This window comes from Macrobrachium rosenbergii, chromosome 50, assembly GCF_040412425.1.
Source record: "Macrobrachium rosenbergii isolate ZJJX-2024 chromosome 50, ASM4041242v1, whole genome shotgun sequence".
NCBI classification, from domain to species: domain Eukaryota; kingdom Metazoa; phylum Arthropoda; class Malacostraca; order Decapoda; family Palaemonidae; genus Macrobrachium; species Macrobrachium rosenbergii.
In genome coordinates, this window is record NC_089790.1 from 39,089,207 (window position 1) to 39,110,769 (window position 21,563).

At 38.5% G+C, this 21,563-nt stretch overlaps 1 protein-coding gene across 1 annotated transcript in view; it reads right to left on the minus strand.

Annotated features, from left to right (window-relative positions):
* The window catches only part of LOC136832859 (dynein axonemal heavy chain 5-like), a 401,416-nt gene that overhangs the window by 366,823 nt on the left and 13,030 nt on the right, over positions 1-21,563 (minus strand). The window contains 5 exon segments of the mRNA XM_067094521.1: positions 4,232-4,371; positions 6,048-6,253; positions 8,298-8,424; positions 8,606-8,705; positions 9,396-9,512. Coding sequence (XP_066950622.1) covers positions 4,232-4,371; positions 6,048-6,253; positions 8,298-8,424; positions 8,606-8,705; positions 9,396-9,512 — 690 coding nt within the window.

Sequence of the window (21,563 nt, forward strand, 5' to 3'; positions counted from 1 at the left end):
AGCTCAGAATAAAAAAATAAAAAAACCAGCTGATTAGGCTCGCTTTGCTCGCCAAACCGTCTTTGCTCCACACCCGCCCCCCAACAAAAATCTGAAGTGACGCCCCTGAATTATGACTTGCTTGGTTTCCAAACGAACAAAAGCTGAATGTACACAGAACAGGTATTTGTCAAATCAATGACAAGACACCTGCATGATTGCTGAATCGCAGATGCTAATTATATGGCAAGCGTTGGTGGTATATTAAACACACATATACACACAGCACACATTATATATATATACATATATATATATATATATATATATATATATATATATATATATATATATATATATATATATATATATATATTTTTTTTTTTTTTTTCGTAGAGCTGGAGGAAGGACGACAACATAAAACATCGCAAGTTCTAGCGATAGATCCTCTCTCTCTCTCTCTCTCTCTCTCTCTCTCTCTCTCTCTCTCTCTCTCTCTCTCTCTCTCTCTCTCTATATATATATATATATATATATATATATATATATATATATATATATATATATATATATATATATATATATATATATATCTATATATATATATATGTTACAGACTAAATACACACACAAAACAAAGCCACAACAACACCTAAAAACATAACAAACATCTCACACGTCTCGAACTCTCGCCCTACCCGCGCAACAACTTCTCGCTGCTGGGAAGAAAGGGCGTTGGGTCGGGTATGATACATGTCTAAACAAATAAAAGTCTTCAAAAGGGGTCTTACCCCATACAAAATGGGAAAAAAGCAAAAGAAGATCGAGACTATAGGTCTACCCCATATATATAAATCAAATATATTCAAATACTGAAGGCATCGTATATTACCCCATACAAAAATGGGATAAAAGCACGTTAAAAGAAGAAGATATATATATATATATATATATATATATATATATATATATATATATACTGTATGTATAGACATATATATATATATATATATATATATATATATATATATATGCATATATATATATCAACAAAAACAGCAATAAAAACGATTGCACATTTGACTACGATGGTAAAGATGGTCTATTTCAGCTCTAATAAATGTATCGACAGGTATATGTATGTATGAGTGGTAATGGAGTTTTACCATTTTCGTGGTCAGGTGGGTAACGTGACCTCATCCTGATACTCCAGATGCAGGTTCAAATCCTGGGACGTACGTCAAAATCTCTTCATTTTCCTCCATTCGGATCTTAGGCTTTGCAGTAACGAAAGTGTGCAAGAGGCGCAAAGAAACCGGGAAGTTAAGAGGACACTGCGGTTATGACAGTTACAAATGTATCTGGCAAAGAGGACAAGTAGACTATTTATATATATACAAAAATAATTCACATTTTGTATCTTTCAAACTATATCAGGGATAAGTTCCAGAACATTTTATTTAACTTTTCACTACTTTTATAATAGCTATATTGATAATTAGGATAATGGAATTATTATGAGAGTTATTCATAATGATTCTTCCTATGTGGAAATGGGAAAATAGTATTGTAAAATAATTTACTGTTTAATATAATAAGCTTAGTTAAATATTAAGTATACCTTAGTTTAACCAGACCACTGAGCTGATTAACAGCCCTCCTAGAGAGGGCTGGCCCGAAGAATGAGACTTATTTTACGTGGCTAAGAACCAATTGGTTACTTAGCAACGGGACCTGCAGTTTATTGTGGAATCCGAATCACATTATACCGAGAGATGAATTTCTATCACCAGAAATGTATTCTGTTAATTCTTCATTGGCCGGCAGGAGAATCGAACTAGGGCCTAGCAGAGTGCTAGCCGAGAACTCAACCGACTCGTCCAACGAGGAACTGAATAAGCTTAGTATTACAAAGATGAGAGGAATTTGTGAAGAACTATAAACATTCCGATGGCGAAGTCTCAAATAGGGCAAAACAATATTCTGTTGATTTGGTCATTTTTGGTCAGAGACCTTTTGTATTTGACAACTTTGACACTTGATTGTATTGTTACTAAATCAAATGGAATCTATGGACGTTGGCAGCTCTTCCTGTGTTCCAAACATCGCCCGCGTGATATGTCCAAAACAACATTTTCCATTTATTACGTGTTGCCACTTATTTTTTTTTATTATTTATTGTTATAATAAGTTAATTATTACTATTTTATTTTTTCTGATGCTCAAGTGACTTCTATGTCCTCATTAATGTACACTATGTTGTCAAGCTAGTTATTTTTGACAATTGTGAGAAACCACAATTTGTTAATGGTGCGTGGAGCTTGTCTGAAATAGTGAGAATGGAAACGCAGGAGATTCATGGGGAAACTCTGGTTTATTGGTAGTAAATGAACCATTGATTTAAAATGAGAGGATATTTTCATTAAAAGAGCTCCCCACAAAGTTTATCTTATTACACATGTACGTGTAGCGTTTTCACAACTGACAAGGAGAAACAAGTCACGAAGACAGAAACATAATATTCAAAACTACTCCAAAAATTCGGCTCTCTCTGGCGAGACTAGCTCATTTCGCCCGCCTGTTTCCCAGGTGAAAGTTGCCTCTCGCTAGTTGCTGGCTTTGTTTCCACTCACGTGTTTGTAACACTGTCACCAAGTCGCCCTACGTCCCCAAATTTGATAAGGAAGTAATTGGTGCTCTTCCCTCAGATCCGATATCTCATTTTTCTGACTCTAAAGAACAAAGTTTACACTGTAAAGCCATATATATTTGTAAAAAGAAAAAAAAAAGTTATCACATGATAAGATAGCTGTGCCCAACCACGTCGGTAAATCGAGAATGTATCCTCTTTGAACCGTAATTCAGAATAATGCCAGCTAGGAAATTGCTCATGAATTGTTACTTATTTTCCAGAAACCAATCCTTTGTGAAGGACTATAGATTTAGTAATGATGCTCAATATAAAACAAAAATGTAGAAAAATACAAAATTACTGAAAGAACCATATAATGCAAACGTGAAATATTCTTTATGATATGGCAACATAATCATACAGGGGATTACCTTATGGTCCAGGTACATTTACAACCAGAGTGCGAACCCGGACCCCGCCCTGCAAAACCCAATGACCAACTTTCTTTATTGTAAATATAGGAGACAGAGAGTTAGATATGTACACTAGTGAGGTTTATTGAAAACAGGCTATAGATTGATGAAGTTTAGGGGGACGTAAATCAAGTTATTACAAAAATATGCATTGTTCTGGGCGGGCTGCTGTCAGCTGCCCTCGATACTTAGTACCATAAGGATGGATGGCTGCTCCCAGCCGCCCTAAGACCGGAAAGGGTTAAACTAGTAGTCATCTTAGTTTTCTGGTTTAATGAAAGGCCTGGCAAGTGAACAGGAATGATAACATTGGGCTTCTTTGATCTCTTTGCCCTTTCCTAACCTTTTGTTTATTTTGCCTTACGACTTTAAATCCTTGGAGACCTGGCCAGGAAATACAGCTGACAATGGAGTATGGAAATCTGGTTTTGGATCAACAACACAATGTGATGTGAAAGAGCTGCGTTTGAGAAAACTGATAATTAACAAAGAATAGTGTCCTTAGAACCACAATGAGAATTTCACTCTTGTACTTTAATTTTAGATACTTCAGCGAGAAAAAATTCTTTTTATGAAGAATCACTTCTATCACACAACACATTAACGCTGCACAACGTTTTCTTCGTTCATCCTAAACATATATTTATATACATGAGGTACTGTGCATTGCATTTTGATGCTCCTTACTATTTTGTATTTCTTACTGGTGCCTGATCCAATTAAGTCCCGTACATTAAATGAAACCCAGAATTAATGACGGGCAATTTCAAAAGCTTCAGAACGACTGGAAATGCATTTCTAATAAACATAATTGAGTGGTATTTAGAGTTGCACTCACAAAACCAATAGGTTTTTCGCAGGAATATTCTTGACCATCGCTTCTTGTAGTTTTTAGCAATAATATTAGGAAAAAATTACAAGAAAACCGAGAAATCATGAAGTGTTTGTAGCTGAAAATCAAAGATAAGAGCAAAATGTGAATATGACCTAGTTGGTTCTATGTGTATATTGTTTTCAGTATCAAATTTTGAACCTGATAATATGCGTACACAGTGCCACTAATCCTGTAATCTATTGTTCTTACTGGAATTAACAAAACCATTTACAACATGAATGTCACCATTAGATATGGAGAAAAATTACTCACTCGGTGGACATTTTCCTCCGTGACTGTCCTCTGGGGCGTTGTCCTTGTCATACAAACACAAGTTCCGGTGAGTGGAGTTGTCCTTGGATTGCCAATAAATAAGCACATCCTCGAGGCAAGCTCCACAGACTGCGCCTCACCTAAGGACCAAAGGAAAATATACATCTAGATTAGCTGGATCTCAAATAAGTCGATAAATCTGGTAACAAAATGAGCTGTAATTGAGCTGTAATTTGTAAGTACTAAGAATAAAAATGTCACCATGATAAGCTCTACAAAGGGGGGAGAAGCTGTCACCGATGGGATTGGTCTGTTAATAGGCTTAACCTCAACTGTGGTTTGGAAAGAACTATCCACTGCTACTACTTCACTTTAACACGAAAAAAAAGTAAAAACATGACCAGGCGAATAAGTAAAAAACAATTAATGGAAAAAGATCCTGAAAAGAACGAGTTTTATTCCAAAGAAAAATGGAACAGAGTAATTTCTGTGGAGATACATGACTCTAATTACAGAAATGTTTTCCATCTGATGATTATTTAGTCATTCCTATGAGGTAGGCTATTGTCTCGCTACTCATTTTCACCTTATTATTGTGTTTAGCTAATATTTGAAGCTTATAGGAAGGACAATAGTTGTTCGTTTAATTAGTTCACTAATAGATTTTCATAATTCGTATAAATGAAATTAATGCTATGTTATGAATGATTTCTATTCTCAGCATGTCGGTAATTTCACTCGGCAAATTTGCAATACTATATAATTAGCTGACCTAAACTTTTTTTTTTTTTTCAAATTTTTCATTATCAAGAACTGAGAAGCATATTTTATCACAAGCTCTCCCTTACCACTTTGAATGGCACTTATTCTCATTGAACAACTGCTTCCTTTCATGCTTGTATTTCATTCTTTCATGATTCACAAAGCCATGTCAAAAATTTTGTCATCAATAACATTTCATTTTTAGGAAAATCATCATAAAAAAATTATTGTTAGTGAACTATTTTTGCATCCAGTAAGCAGTGAATCACTGCGAATGAATAAGAGTTAAAAATTCCTTTGAAAACGAACGAAGAAAATTATTAAGTTTTTAAAATCTAACCTTCATTTTGTTCTCCAATAGCGGGGTACTTGGTTGACTGTTGTCCAACTGACTGAGAAGGCTGCTGTAAATAATAATAATAATAATAATAATAATAATAATAATAATAATAAAATAATAAATGTAACGGACCCTCCCTCTTAAACAAGTGGAATTAAATGCGACCGTAGCAGTTACAATCAATTTATGTAGTCTTTTTTTCTTACCGATGATTACTGTTAATCCGTTACCGCATTCCATCAATGTTTGTCCAATATTAGTTATTTTTTTTTTTTTATAAATGGAAAGGTAAACATTTGTTCGCATGGATATTTTTAGTAAAAAGAATAAAATACACATAAGTTTGAAAGTAACTCCGATGCTGAATGGAACAAAGGTCGTCCGTAATTTTATTTTATTCCTTGAGTACATGATTTCCTAAGTCTCTAAGCCATGTTTCGCTCAGGTTCTACTGAGTATGATCGCGCCAAAAGACAAGAGTAGACTGATCTGCAACAGTGAATCTTGCTCCTAAAATACAAAGTGGTCGGCGGGGTACAAGATGCTTCCTGGCAGCTGATTGAATCTCGTGTCCTGGCTGGCTGGTGAGATTTTCTCCTAAGTCAATTTTAAGCCTTGATGGTTACGTTATTGCAGTCTAGCTGAGTGTATGGGATGGCGCTAGCTGCTTTCCTGGTGTGATGACTCGGCCACTGGTTGTTTTCTTGGCTGTACTAGTGTTTCTCAGAAATGCTTGCTTGCTTGCTCTGTCGTCTCTTTTAGTGGCAGAATGATTATCAGGTGTGGGTCTTGTCAGGTCCTGGTTAAAAGGACTCTGGATGTTGGTGAGCAGGAGGAACTTTCTTACGCAGTGCTCAGGGAGGGTCTCTCTTGTTGGATAGGAATGCCTTAAGTACCCATAGGCGCCTTTGGCCCGGGACCTGCCAAATATTTGTGTTCTTTAATTATGGTATCTCCACAAAGTTAGTCATTTGCACCTCTTACATGTATTTCTTTATAATCCGTACTGTGTGACAAAAGATCCTCTTTGCCTGTACCCATGTATGAACCAGAACATTCACAGATGGGGCTTTGGAATGTTTTGTGCTATACTTCAAAATTAGGTTTTGAACACAGCTATCTTAGCAATATTTGGTGAAGTCTAGCCATGTATTAATGTCAGTGGTAGAGATGTTCTGGTGACAACAATCATTATGGTGCCCCATCATTATACCCCCGTCCAATGCACTTTAAATCTCCCTAGTGACCTTTATGAGCATTCATTATTCATCACCATTCGACCATTCAGGAGACACAGTCCAATGCTTGGTGGGTGTCTTGCCACGAGGTAGTCTTCTTCTATCTGGACAGATACCCAGTGTCTCCATTAAGGTAGATGCTCTTGTTAGTCTTTTTTTTTTTTTGTGTGTGTGTATGTAAATGTTTTTAAGCCATCATCAGCCTGGGAGATGAGAACATTGAGTAAGGGTAGATGGCTGTTGCTCCAGAATTTAATTTTGTATTTAGGCAGCTACTTTCTTGAGATGTTTGATGAAGCTGCTCATTTCCATTAACATTATCAGTTTGTATGAGAGTATCATTGATGTATGGTGCATAAAAGTCTCAAGGACAGGGATTTTTGTTAACTACTGATGCCCTGCAACATCTGCCCTTTTCTGAGGCCTCACAGAACATTGAAAACACACCCCTAACATCCTTACCTAACAATTAAAGGAGGCTAGTAAAGAACTCAAGCAGAATGAAGACATTACTGTACACCCAGCTGATAAAAAGCAGCCTCCATCCCAGTGAAAACATCAGAATAAAATCTAACTTAGAATGCATTTCCACCAACTAAAAAGATTAAGCATATAACAAGAAACCATATGGATGAAATCAAGAGAGGGGCAAATAGGATAATTGAAGGGGTCAGTGCAGCAACAAATGCTACACACCTCACTCCCATCATCAGAGATCATGATTTAGCCAAACCCTTTACCCACCTACCAGTCAACTAAAAATCTCAATGAAATAATCAAATGCTATGTGCCCAACCAATACAGTCTGTGTTCATTGGCAAAATTTCTCAAGAAGAACAAGAATTTTACTGGTGATAGGGCTATCACTTCTATGAACACTGAGTCCTTGTTCACAAACATCCTTGTTCAAGAGAATATCAAGCTAATCCTCAATCATACCTACAAGGACCCTTGATGTCCAAGCTGACCATCCTGCCCTCCTGGAAATATTTATAAAGAAGGTCTCTTTTAACATCAATAAAGGTGATGCTTACATCCCCCCAAAAAAGTGTTTCAATAGGATTGCCACTAGGTGTCTTTTTGATAATTTCTATATGTGTACATAATATGAGTGTGCCTTCTGTATCTGTAAACCATGCATCAACTATAATTTCACACAAACCAATGTCCATAATGCCAAGCTGTTCCACTGAAAATTTCAAGAATGCAGCTACCTGATACAAATTTCTTCAAAATGATATTATGGGAGATTCTCCCAGTCTGATGAAGGTTAAAAAAATCTGTATATATATATAAAAAAAGACTGACCTCACCCACTGACTCAATGTGAACAGTGACTGCCCTTCCAGATCTAAGAAGACTAACATTAAAGCTTTTGTAAGAACTTTAACCTACTTTCCTCCATGGCAAGACACCCACCAAGAATTCAACTATATCTCCCAAATGTTCATCAGTAACAAATACTCAAACAAGCAGGTCAACAAGGAGATTTTAAGGGCATTGGATCAGTGGCATATGACAGACAGATCTACCCCTATACAAGGTTGGGATGCATTTCATATATCTATAAGATGAGATCCCCATAAGAAACTTTGTCAGCGAAAACATCCCCACCACCAGCATTAATGCATTATATATTAAGAAACTGGTTTTTTCAGAACCCAATTGCAAAGAATAACCCAGCCCACCATCGAGGGATTGCCTGAAGCAGACCAAAATAGTATACCTGTTCAAATGTTCATCTGTGGTTGTCAGGTTCATATATGGGTATGACCACAACAAAGCTACAAAAGAGGATCTTTTGTCTAGCCAAGAAGGGACTATAAAGAACCACATGTGAGAGTCATACTGAACTGGCATTATAAAAGATAAGAAATTAAAGAATGCAAAAATATTCGGCAGGGCCCCAAACCCAAGGCTCCTGTGACTGCTTGAAGCACTCCTAATCCAACAGAAGGAGCCCTCCTTGTGCACAGTACAGGAAATTTTCTTAATGTCCATCAATATCAGGTGCCCTTCTAATTAGGACCTAACAGGATCCACACCTGATAATGACTCCAGCACCAAAAGAGACGAAAGAGTAAGCATCCCTGGGCGTGAGAAACACCAGTGCAGTCAAGAAATCTGTAGCTTCCTATTAGCCAAACAAAATGTTTACTGGGTATAACCATTGGCCGAGCAACCTCACCAGGAAAGCAACCAGCGCCATCCAAGTCACTCAGCTAGACTGCAACAACACAACCATCACAGTTAAAAAGTGACCCACAAGAAAGTCTTGCCAGCCAATCAGAGCATGAGATTCTATTCTCAACCAGCTCGCCGTTGCAGATCAGACTACTCTCGCCTTTTTACATGATCATGTTCTGTAGATCCTGAGTGAAACATGGTCTAGAAACTTAAGAAGGTAATTCCTCGAGGGCACCACAAGGATTAAAAAACCAACCAACGAATTACGTCCTATTTCAATACTGCCCGGGACTTCTTTGTAAACACTGGAATTACTTTGATACTTCAGTGTATTATATTTTTTTTATTAAAATCATTCTTACCAGGAATATAGGAGGGTTACTGGCAGAATGAAACAATGGAGAAAAGTAATCATAAGAAAGGCTAATAAGACTTTACACAAACTAAATGCAACTGATGCAACAATCACCTTTAATAATAATAATAATAATAATAATAATAATAATAATAATAATAATAATAATAATAATAATAATAATAATATTGGATTAAAAATATTTGTTACTACTTTATTACCAATACTAATAAACATCCATTGGTAATATCTAGATAAGTAAAGCAAATATTTCATAGTTACTTTTCTCGTTTGCTGTTCATCTCCTGAACTTTGCTCTTGTAGATGATCAGTCTCCTGATAAAACCATGTCATATTGTTGTACTGGCCTGGCAACAAGAATTTAGCAACGTTCTCCAGCTGGAAAACGATTATGAGAAACTCAAAATTTTGCAACAACATACGGATACATTTATACATTATAGCTATATGCTTATACATACATGATAATATAAACAAAAATTTATGAACTGAAGATGCACTGAGTAGTGTACTTCAGAATTTCTATTTAACTATTCTAAATTAGCCTAAATATTTTCTCCTTGCTCATCTTCCTTTCTCAGGCTTTGCCAGTTGTTGTTATCTGGTATATTGTATTCTATTTATCTAAGGTAGAGTATGTTCGGAGAATGCCTACACATTTGCAGATGGTATTGCTTGAAACAGAGACAATTTGACAATAACAAGGCTGATAAATCTTATCTGTGTAAATAATATTAATCACTGGTATACTTCTTAGCTTTCCTCATTGCTGATCCATGTACTTCATTAAAAAGAAAAAAAGTCTTCTATTAGAACACTTTTTTATGATTAACTGTTCGTGAGGAAAGTGCTTTTTGAAAGATCTGCCGAACTAAAGAAAAGTGAGCCGTCTTCATCGGTTAAAAAGATAAATTCACAATAAAGATAACTTGTTAAACAGGACCAGATAAACAGTCCTTAGGAAAGATCGTTACACGACAAGTCGTTCCTTGTGACCACTGTGAAAGAATACCCCTTAAAATCTTCTGCCGCAGTGACCTAAAACTATTCTTTGCTATGAAAAGCAGCACTGCTCACTGCAAAGGGGAACAGTAGATGGCCTATAATGAAAGTCTGGAATTGTCAACTTTTTTCATTCTAGCTACATAAGTCATACTACGAAAACACTTAGGGGGTTGCAATTCCACTGAATCCAAGGTGCAGTCTCTGAATTGAGATCCACAACCATTGAATGGAAGCATACACAAACACATACACAGTATGTATATATATATATATATATATATATATATATATATATATATATATATATATATATATATATATATATATATATTATGGATTACAAGGGGTCGACTGCATATTGTATTTTGAGTTAATAATCTTGGCCTTACAAAAAACCCTCGTAAGTCCATAGACTAATAAAAATGCAATAATCACTAATAAGTGGTAGATCGCCAAGCAAAAATGGATTTCTTAACAGTAATTTATTATTTACAATCACAACATTGAAGAAATTACCAAGGAAACATGGGACACTTTCACTAAACTGATTAACTTGGAATTTACACAACACCAATGACTGAGTGAAATGGATAACGTGTCACAATTACAAATACTGGCCATGTGCAAGTGGCCCCTTTAAGCCATTTAGGCAATATTTCTATCAGCTCTGTTAGGACGGATTCTTCAGGCAATCGGGAACACAGAAGCACGGCTAGGCTGGTAATGGCACTGATAACACTCCTGGAATGAGGCAATTCCAGGTAAGACTAACACTGAGATTACACTCTCTCTATAATGGAATAAATGCAAGAAACTGGAGGGAGATCCTTTACTCTACTCACTTGTTAGCAAGGGGCAAGAATTACGTTCTGCACTGTCAAAGAATTTACACATTGGGATAGTAGATTCACTGTTTAAGTTGAAGAGACAGGAAGTTACTGCAACGATAAAACGTGCGAGAGAATGATAAAACGAGTCAAAGAAAAAGATACTGGCCAACCAATTTTCCCTTCCAGGCACGTGCCTTCGTTGCTTCTTGGTTTTGCTTACACACAACCTTATGGCGATGTGACCAGAGCTACTCTTGGATGGTGGCCGGCCGTAGGGTCATTATGTGTCCAGCTTAAGTGGGAAAGGTGAGTTCCACCATCTGTCAGCAACTTCGGTCATCCGACAGACAGAGAGATCACCGTGATGGCAAGTGGTCTAAGTGTGAACTGAACTGGACTTGGCGGTGACCCCAGCTTTGTTGCTGGGGGCATCGCTCCAGGCTGCAGGGTCAGCATGTGCCTGGAATGAGGAAAAGAGGGGCGGCCGGAAAAGGATCAAAAGGAACTCAGTTGGACATAGATTGAAACTTAAGATTAAGGCAGAAAAACAGCTTTCTACCCCCCACGTGTGTTCTTATGGGACACATTACAGCCCATCCCTGAAAGAGGGTGAGACTGTTTATGGTCAAAACTCTCTTCTTGCCTCTGGGTCTATGGGCATACCTATCTCCCCTAATGTCTGGTATTTTCCTAATCAAATTTCTTAAGAGTGAGTGATCCAGTGGCAATATCCATATATATATATATATATATATATATATATATATATATATATATATATATATATATATATATATATATATATATATATATATATATATATATATATATATATATATATATATATATTTATTTATTTATTTATTTATTTATTTATATGGATATTGCCACCGGATCACTCACTCTTAAGAAATTTTATTTGTGGCCTTTTAAAGTAAATTTCTTTTAGTTATTTTCAATTCAATTTTCTTGTTGTGCCACAAGAAAAGCTGTTTAAGGTTTTTTGTTGTTCCCACTGAAGGTTTTATTATTTAAGAGGTACCTTGCCCATGAAAGTTTTTTTTTCTCTTTCCATGTATTTATTTGACTGGATGCTTGTTTGGTGGTTTCCTGTTTGTTGCCTCGCGTTTGGTGGGGACCGTTGGCTGAGGATGAGGTCAGTGTGTATTTGGTTCCTTATCATGGAGGTTTTGCTGACCCTATTCCTGCAGGACATCAATTTTCTGGAGATACTCTGAAGAGTTTATGCAGTCTGAAGGTCTTGCGGCATTTGAGAGTTCCCCTTTTCCTCTGTATTACAGATGATGTTACTGGTGTTCCTCTCTGACTGAATTGGAGTCGTTGTTGTAGCTGTAACCCTGGTGTTGACTGAGAGGCATCTCCTGTGCTCCGATCAGGCGCCCTTTCTGTGTGCTGTGGAGGGCACTACTTGTGCTTCCTTCTATCTACGTCCTCGCATCTTTGGCCTCGCCTGTTGCCCTTGGGAGGACATCCTGTCTTTCCCCTGGTCCTGCCTTCATCCTGCAAACCTCCGGAGCAAATCTGCCTGTATCTGCTTTTATAGCTAGTAAGGATATAAACTTGATCACTGTGTTTTGACGTTGCTGACGTGTGCCAGTGTGTTGTATCCTCCTGCTGCAGACTCCTTGTGGCTCCAGGACCATTTTTAGGCAAGCCATGTGTGTGTGTGTTTAGTGCTGCCACTTCTGTAATTCAGTTTCAACGTGCTATCACACTTCCTCCTTATAATTACTGTCTCTTGTTCTATCATGTGAAAGAGTTTATTTTAGGTGAAGGTTTTTTGTATTCTTTTATCCAGTTCTTTTTGTGGGGTTTCATTAGGTTATAATTAATTTTTTTTAATAAATAATTAAGATTATCCTCCTTGAGTGTTATTCCCTGTGTTTTTGCTCTGTTGGTGATCTTGCCCCTTGGCCTTAAATCATCCTTTGTGGCACTTATCTTTAAAATGAAAAAGAGCCTGCTCTTGCCACTTCTTAAATCTTAAATGTTTGTGAACATAAGTTCATAACATATTTTTGCGACAGTGTAATTCACGAGTGCACTCAAAGAGTATTATAGTTCCACCCCAACTGGCAAGTAGTTATGCATTATTTTGAGGAGGAAGAGACCACTGCTGCCCAATTTTTTGGCAGATCCCAGTTGGGAGAGGAATCCCTTTGATCTACGAGATCAGTTATGGATCTTAGCTGAGTTTCTAGGTTTGAATTTGGCTACAGAACTTAGGAAAAGTCATTAAAGCCGCTAAGTCTTATAAAGAAACCCTGGGTAGCATCAGTGATGAGGAAAGAGAATGGTAATGAAAATGTTGAAAATGAGAAGGAAGAGGTAAGTGCCAGAGATGTTGAGGAAAAAGAGGACAATGTTAGTAATAAAAATGGGGAAACAGGTAATGAAAGCAATGATGTAAATGATGGTCAGGTAAGCGAACTGAAATTGAATATTTTGAGGGAACAATCAAAGATTAAATTTAGAGTTGGAATTTAAAGCTCTCCAGCTACAGGCTGAAGAAAAGTCAAAGGAAAGGGATCATGAAATTCAATTGTTAAAATTGCAGTTGATAGCTAAAAATAGTAATCATAGTAATAATGATAAATTCAACTTATTAAATGCCCTTAAATTTGTTCCCTGTTTAATGAAGAGGACATCTCTGGATTCTTTATTTCTTTTAAAAGGATTGCTAAAAAGTTGAATTGGCCTCGGGCCATGTGGACCACTTTGGTCCAGTGTCATTTAAAAGGTAAGTCCCAGAGTGTATACAATACACTTAACGAGAACTTGTCATCTGATTATGATTCTGTGAAGGCAATAATCCTGAAAGCTTGCGATCTCGTTCTGGAGGCAGACAGACAAAAGTTTAGGAGTTTTTTTAAAAAGTCCGGATAGGACTTTCATGGAATTCACATGAAAGAAAGAAGAGTTCATGGACGACTAGGTAAAGTTCAAGGAGGTTGACAATTTTGAAAAATTTAGGTGATTAATTTTGACCGAAGAATTTAAGAGGTCTGTGTCAAGGAAGCTAAAGATTCATTTGGAGGAGTTGAAAATTGATTCTTTACAGGAGGTGACAATGGTCTCTGATGGGTACACCCTTGCACACAAGCAAGACTTGGTAAAGAAAGATATTCCTGAAAAGTTCTCTCCCCATAATGGAAATAATTGGCAAGAAAACCTTATCAAAAAGGTCTAATGATTTTGATCAAAATGCAAGTGTAAACCTTATCATAAATAGTAGTAGAAACGGTAGTGTAGAATCACGTAGCTACGTGGATAGTAGTAGGTCTGGTGGTAGTAGTGGACATGGAGAATCTCAGGAGTCTAGGTTAAGCTGTTATTGGTGTAATAGGAGGGGTCATGTAAAGGGAAATTGCTATTCCATGAAAAATTACCTGGAAAAGAATAGAGAGCCAGTTAATGTAGTTTCTGCAGAGAAATCTCCAAAGAAAGAGGTATCAAATGAAAATAAGGGACTAAAGCTTGCTAAGTACAGATTGAATGGGACTATTTTCACTGATGGTAACAAATGAACAGGACATAGTGTTAAGATTCTTCGTGACACTGGTGCAGCACAATCTTTAATTTTGAGAAAGTCTGTACCTAATGGGTTCGAATTTTCAAATGACTTTGTAGTTTTGGGAGGATTTCCTAACACGATTACTTCTTATCCTCTCTAAATTATGTATCTAGAAACTGAGTATTACGAGGGTACGGTAAAACTGGCAGTGGTCGACAGTTTACCTGTTCCCTGTGTTGACATGTTATTTGGAAATGATTTAGTGTTACATGACCTGGCAAGTTTTTTCCCAATTTTGACTGTTATGGAGATAGAGGATGATGAGTGTTGTTTTGATGGTTCTGGGTTGGAACCTGTCTCTGTTATTACTCGTTCTCGTGCTCGAAAGATTGATCTCGAGAATGTTAATTTAGATTTTGATGAAATAAATAGACAGACGACTGACACTGTGAGGAGTGGTAGTAGTAATAGAGGTAGAGATATTTTGTTTAGTGGTGTTGAATGGGATGCCAAGTCTTTAAAAGAAGCCCAAACAAATAAATTTTCTGATTTTTGTGATTGTGATCTTAATGATTTATCACAACCTGTTTTTCTTAAAGAAGAAGGTTTGGTGTACAGAGTCAGTAGGTCGGTTAATGCACCTGCTGACCATGTAGAGGTTGTAAAACAGTTGGTAATTCCAGAATGATAACATTCTAAATTATTATTTTTAGCCCACGAGAATAACCTTTCAGTGACACGTATTATCTTATAAAGTTTGTCAACTCATGGGGAAGCCAAAACAGAAAATTCCTAAAGCTCCCTTAATTCTTATTCTGTAAGTGGGGGAAGCTTCTAGGGAAGTGATTATTGATGGTGTAGGTCCTTTACCACGGACGTGCAGGGGACATGAATATATTTTGACAATGTTACAGGATGTCACGATTCCCGAAGGCTGTCCCGCTGCGGAGTATTAGAGGGGAGAAAATTGTCGAGGTATTGGTTGGCTTCTTTACAAGGTTTGGTATTCCCAAAATTATTCAGAGTGACCATGGGACGAACTTTACGAGTAGTTACTTTGAACAAAAAATGAATGAGTTAAGGATTGACCATGTTACTTCCTCCCCTTATCACCCTGAAAGTCAGGGCAAAGTTGAGAGATTCCACCAAACCCTTAAATCTATCTTTAAGAAGTTTTGTTTGGAAACAGGTTGTGATTAGGATAAAGAGATCCCTTATGCTTTGTTTACTATCAGGTCAATGCTGAACGAGACATTGTGTTTCTCTCCCTTTCAGCTTATATTTGGACATTGAATTACACTGTCGCCAAAATATGTTATGAACTTATGTTCACAAACATTTAAGATTTAAGAAGTGGCAAGAGCAGGCTCTTTTTCATTTTAAAATAAGTGCCACAAAGGATGATTTAAGGCCAAGGGGCAAGATCACCAACAGAGAGGAAAAACACAGGGAATAACACTCAAGGAGGATAATCTTAATTATTTATTACAAAAAAATTAATTATAACCTAATGAAACCCCACAAAAAGAACTGGATAAAAGAATACAAAAAACCTTCACCTAAAATAACCTCTTTTACATGATAGAACAAGAGACAGTAATTAGGAGGAGGAAGTGTGATAGCACGTTGAAACTGAATTACAGAAGTGGCAGCATTACACACACACACACACATGGCTTGCCCAAAAATGGTCCTGGAGCCACAAGGAGTCTGCAGCAGGAGGATACAACACACTGGCACACGTCAGCAACATCAAAACATAGTGATCCTAACAGAACTAAGGAAGAATAGCAAAAACATGACTATAAAAAATATAATTTATTCAGTAATCTAAAATTCAAGTAGACTGTAACCAAATAGGAATGAAATGGGAATATCTACAACCCAAAATTGTTACCCCAGTTAACCAAGTAAGAAATATAATATAGTGCTATCAACGCCCACCAGTTGAGTCTTTACAACAAAAAAATCAAAATAAAGCAACACGGCCGTAGTCATGAAAAGTCCCATTCCCCTCCATTTATATTGGAAAAACACAACTTTTAAAAACTAGGCACAGAGAAAAATAAATGTGGGATGTTTTTCTACATTACCAACCCCAAAAGAAATGCACATAATTAAACATGGTAAAATTATCAATGAAAATCAAAGAGACATAGTAGATAAAAATAAATCAGTACATGTTAAACAGTGTTAACTAAACCCATTCAGGTTTTCAAAATGGAATATTCACACTTCACATGGTACAGCCATCAGAGTGCACCCACGCATGAACCAGACGATTTCTGGCTAACTGACGCATTCCAATATGAACAGAACATCGAAGAGTTATGAACTCTGTCTCCATACGAAACCATACTGATGCTAGGTCGTTGTCAGCAGTGACTTGCTGACCTTTGCCCAGAATGTCTCCAAGCAAACTGCTTAACACTCCAAAAAACCAACAACAAAATATATCAATATCCTTAAGAATTTCACTGCTCGGACACCAACTGTGCCGGCCTCAGCACGAGAGAAGCAATGAGTTCTATTCCTCCAACTCATGCACCAGCTGAAGATCAACACCTGGGGCTGGTTTCTCTTGGGCGGAATGGTTCTTCGTACATAGTTTCTTTGCGCATTTGATCCCCAACACTACACAGCATGACGACTAAGACTGCCATCAACAACAAAATCGATGAGAGTATGTAGTGCTGTGGAACAAAGAAGAAGTCATCTCCAGGCAGTGGGGGAAGTGGAGGAGTTGTACTTATGTTCCCCATAGGAGAAGGCACAGGGATAACACTGTGTTCCCCATGAAGGTGACGCATGAAGCTACGAGTACTCGAGTTGTACATCATCCTGCTGAGCACTTGAAATTTTGGTGTGACGATCCGACAGGCAGCATTGAAGAGGCATGATCCTTTCAGCCAGAAGGTATCCGATGTATTATGACACTGGGTGGAGATTTGACAGCTTGCACAAAAAACTGCCGTGAGAGTCTTCGTAGTGGCCACTTGATATTCTTTCGGAAATGTTGTAAAGTCACAGTCAGGAGGTGTCTGATTTTGAACAAGTGACAGTTCACATCCTAACAAGTCGAAGTTCCTGAGAGCAAAAATCCTACTGTCACAGACATATCTGTCGTGAACTAAAGTACACCCTGACCTATAATTAATAGCAGAGGACTGATACTGATCACCCAAAATATACATAGTCTCTACTCCATCCCATGTCACCATCGAACCATCAGAACTACTAGGAAAAGGCTGGATAATCAAACTGAAACGATTTCATATCACTAACAAGAAGCTCCACAATCAACCCTGTATCAGACAAGAGTACTGTCAAAATCCCATAATAACGATACTAATTCCCCCAGTGAAAATTATTTGTGAACCATAAAGATATGCTGCATTTTTCAAAGTAGATTCCAGAATCCCCAATGGTAGAATATCCCCAAAATTACACCCCTTAGAAACCCGAGACAACTCTGGACCTAGCGAGAGAGGTCCTCCTTACAAAACTGCCTCACCAAACAGTGGTAGTCATGCCCAATGCCTCCACCATACCCATCAGAGAATTCTTAAGATCAGCCGATGCAGTACACATAGCCCACAAGGCAGAGGAGCCCACTCAACAACCCATAACAGCAACAGCACGATGGTCCCAGCAGGCAACCGACATGGAATCCGATCCGACAGTGACCCAGACGAACTGGCTGCACCCATCCACAAGCAGAACTTCCCCAAACAATTCAACAAAGGGAAGACCAGACAGAAGAAAGACAAATCACCAGAGGGAATTTGCTTTTTCCATTGGAAGTTCGGAAAGAAAGAATGTTAATGCAACAAAAGGCTGCCTGTTTTCAAAAAATATGCAAGAGGGTTGCACCCACAACCCAACCAACTAAACATCAGCAGTGAGCAGACCAGTTGCCTCGTGAGAGAAGCTGCTCCTGCTTACCACTGTCTTTTTTCCAGAAACGACCATAAAGGCTCCACATGTTTCTACGTCTGGGACGAAAAATCGAACATACCAGCCAGCCCACACGAACAACTCAACCTCGTCCCACACACCAACCTCCATGTATCCACCACCAGTGGAACACCACTGAAGATGTATGAGATGTGAAACATGAATGTATCATTCAACAGGAAAGACTACAGTTGGACCTTCATCACTGCAGACGTGAAGATAGCTCTTTTAGGAGCAGATTTCCTAAAAGCACACAACCTACTAGTCAACATAGCATCAAAACAACTGATCCCAAGAACAGCTCCAGTATCATCTCCTCAACGCCTGTGCAAACAACCCACCACCAAATCATCACCACAACAGCAGAGACGACAAACAGGCCCCATTGCAGCAGCCACACTCCACCACCAGAGATATGCTGACTTCTACAAGACTACAAAGAGGTCTTCAAAGATGAACTGCAGCACGACTTAACCAAACCAGCAAAACACAACATCCAACACCATATGCAAATGGAAGGCTCCCTAGTCCACGCATGCTTCAGATGGTTAGGCTCAGAGAAACTCGCCTACGCTGAACAAGTGTTCAAAGAAATGGAGAATGCAAGCATATGCCAAAAAGCCTCCAGCCCATGGGCATCCCCCCCTCCACATGGTACTAAAACCAGACGGAACATGGCACCCGTGCAGAGACTATCAGCAGATAAACATCAAAACGAAGCCAGATAGATACCCGTTGCTGAACATGCAGATATAACCAACCATATAAATGGAGCAAAAATCTTCACCAAAATAGATCTACTGCATGGATATTCCAAGTTCCAGTAGTGAAGGAAGATACAGAAAAGACAGCGTTCATCACACCCTTCAGCACCTACATGTTCAACTACAGCTATTTCAGTCTTCAGAACTCAGGGGCAACATTCCAAAGACTAATGGACAAACTGCAGGGCAACCTTCCCTTCCACAAGGTTTACGCCGACGGCATCCTCATATTTAGCCCCAATCTCAAATAACATCTTAAAGATGTCAAGAGAGTGCTGCAGATACTTAAAGAAAATGGACTCATAGTAAGGGAAGACAAAGGTAAATGGTCAAAGAAAACAGTGAAATTCCTGGGACATCAAATAAGGCCAGACTGTATTAAATCACTCCCAGAGAGAGTAAAAGCAAACACCAACTTCCCATCACCAATAAAAATAAAATCAGTACAAGAATTTTTATGACTAATGAACTATTATCATAGATTTATCCCAAATATTGCTAAAATCATGATCTCTATATACACATGTTCCAAGGAAAACCAAAGAAATTAAATTGGTCAAAAGTTCAAGATAATGCATTTCTTTCAGCAAAACAAGCAATAACCTCTGCAACAACATTATCTTTCCAGTACCCCATAGGTCCCTCACTTTGATGACTGACGTGACTAGCACGGCAATGGGTGTGGTACTGGAGCAGGACACAGATGATGGGCATTGGCTGCTGGCATTCTTCAGCAAGAAGTTAACTTCAGCGGAGCATAAATACTCCACATTCAACAGGGAGCTCCTTGCAGTCCACAAAGTCATCCATCACTTCCACCACATGCTCGAGGTGCACACCTTCACAAAGACAGCAGACACATGGTCAGCATGACAACAGCGTCACCTATCAGCAATAGCTGAACACTCACGCACCATCAAGTACCTAAAGGGTTCAGCAAACACCGTGGCAGACACACTTTCAAGAAACTGCATCAACACCATCCAGCTCAGGATATACTATCCCGAAATAGCAGAGATGCAGTGAGATGACACGGACCTGCAGCAACTGCAGCAGGAAAACCCCACCTTCACGTGGAATGAACTGTCAGTCAACTATGGAGAGATGTCTATCACCTGCAAAACAAGTACCAGATGTCTTTGCCCCTACCTGTCAGAAGGCTTCAGAAAGAAGGCTTTCAACATTGCCCACAACATGTACCACCCATCAGGCTGGAAAACCACCAGAATTTTAGAAGAATGACACATCTGGTGGGGAATGAAAAAGTACATAAAAAACTGAATGAGAGAATGCCTCCTGTGTCAGACATCAAAAACGACAAGGCACGTGGAGGGTGGAATAGGTGAATTCCACACAACACACCGCTGTCTCACCCACATCCACGTCGACATAGTGGGACCTCTACCCCTCTCCAAGGGGTGCAGATACCTATTCAGATACCTATTCACCATCATCGACAGAAATACCAGGTGGTCCGAAGCAACACCAGTATGGCAACAAACAGGAGAATTGTGCAAAACCTCTCATCGGATGGGTCAGCAGACATGGAGTCCTATAGGTCATCATGAGCAACAGGTGGGGCAAACTTCATATCTACCTTATGGAATGCCTTCACACACAGTTTGGGGACAAAAATAGTACACATGATGGCCTACAACCCAGAAGCTAACGGCATCATCAAGAGGCTACACTGGTCGTTAAAAGCATCACTCACAGCGAGATGTCAAGGCAGGAGTTGGAGAAAGGAGTTACCTTGGGTCTTACTAGGCCTGAGAACAACATCACATGCAGCATTTGACTTATCTCCAGCAGAAGCTCTGTATGGTCAATCATTAACATTGTCAGTTGGCATCTTTCAAGATCCTACGATCCCAATTTCCGCATCTGACACCCACAAAGCATTAGAATGAATAATGCCCACCAAACAACATACCACATGGCAAGAATGCAGAATATGCATTCATACTGATAGATGCACACAGAGCCCTGTCTCCCCAACCTACTCGCAACCATACCCAGTCATCCAGAGAAGACACAAAGCCTACCATGTGACAGTAGACGGCAGAACCTCGTGGGTCTCCATCAACTAATTAATACCAGCATACCTACCAGACACTGACCCACAACAGTAGGCCTCTCCAAGGGGGAGAGCCCCATAGGGTTCCACATGGACCCACACATGCCGTCATCTCACCTGGCTCACTAATCTCCTCAAGATGAGACCTACGCATGCCAAGCGCACATGTACAAGAAACACAGTGGATGTCCCACTTTCTATGTACATATATTCGTATTCATATTATTGTTCTGTTAAATATATTATTCTTAATATAAGCAT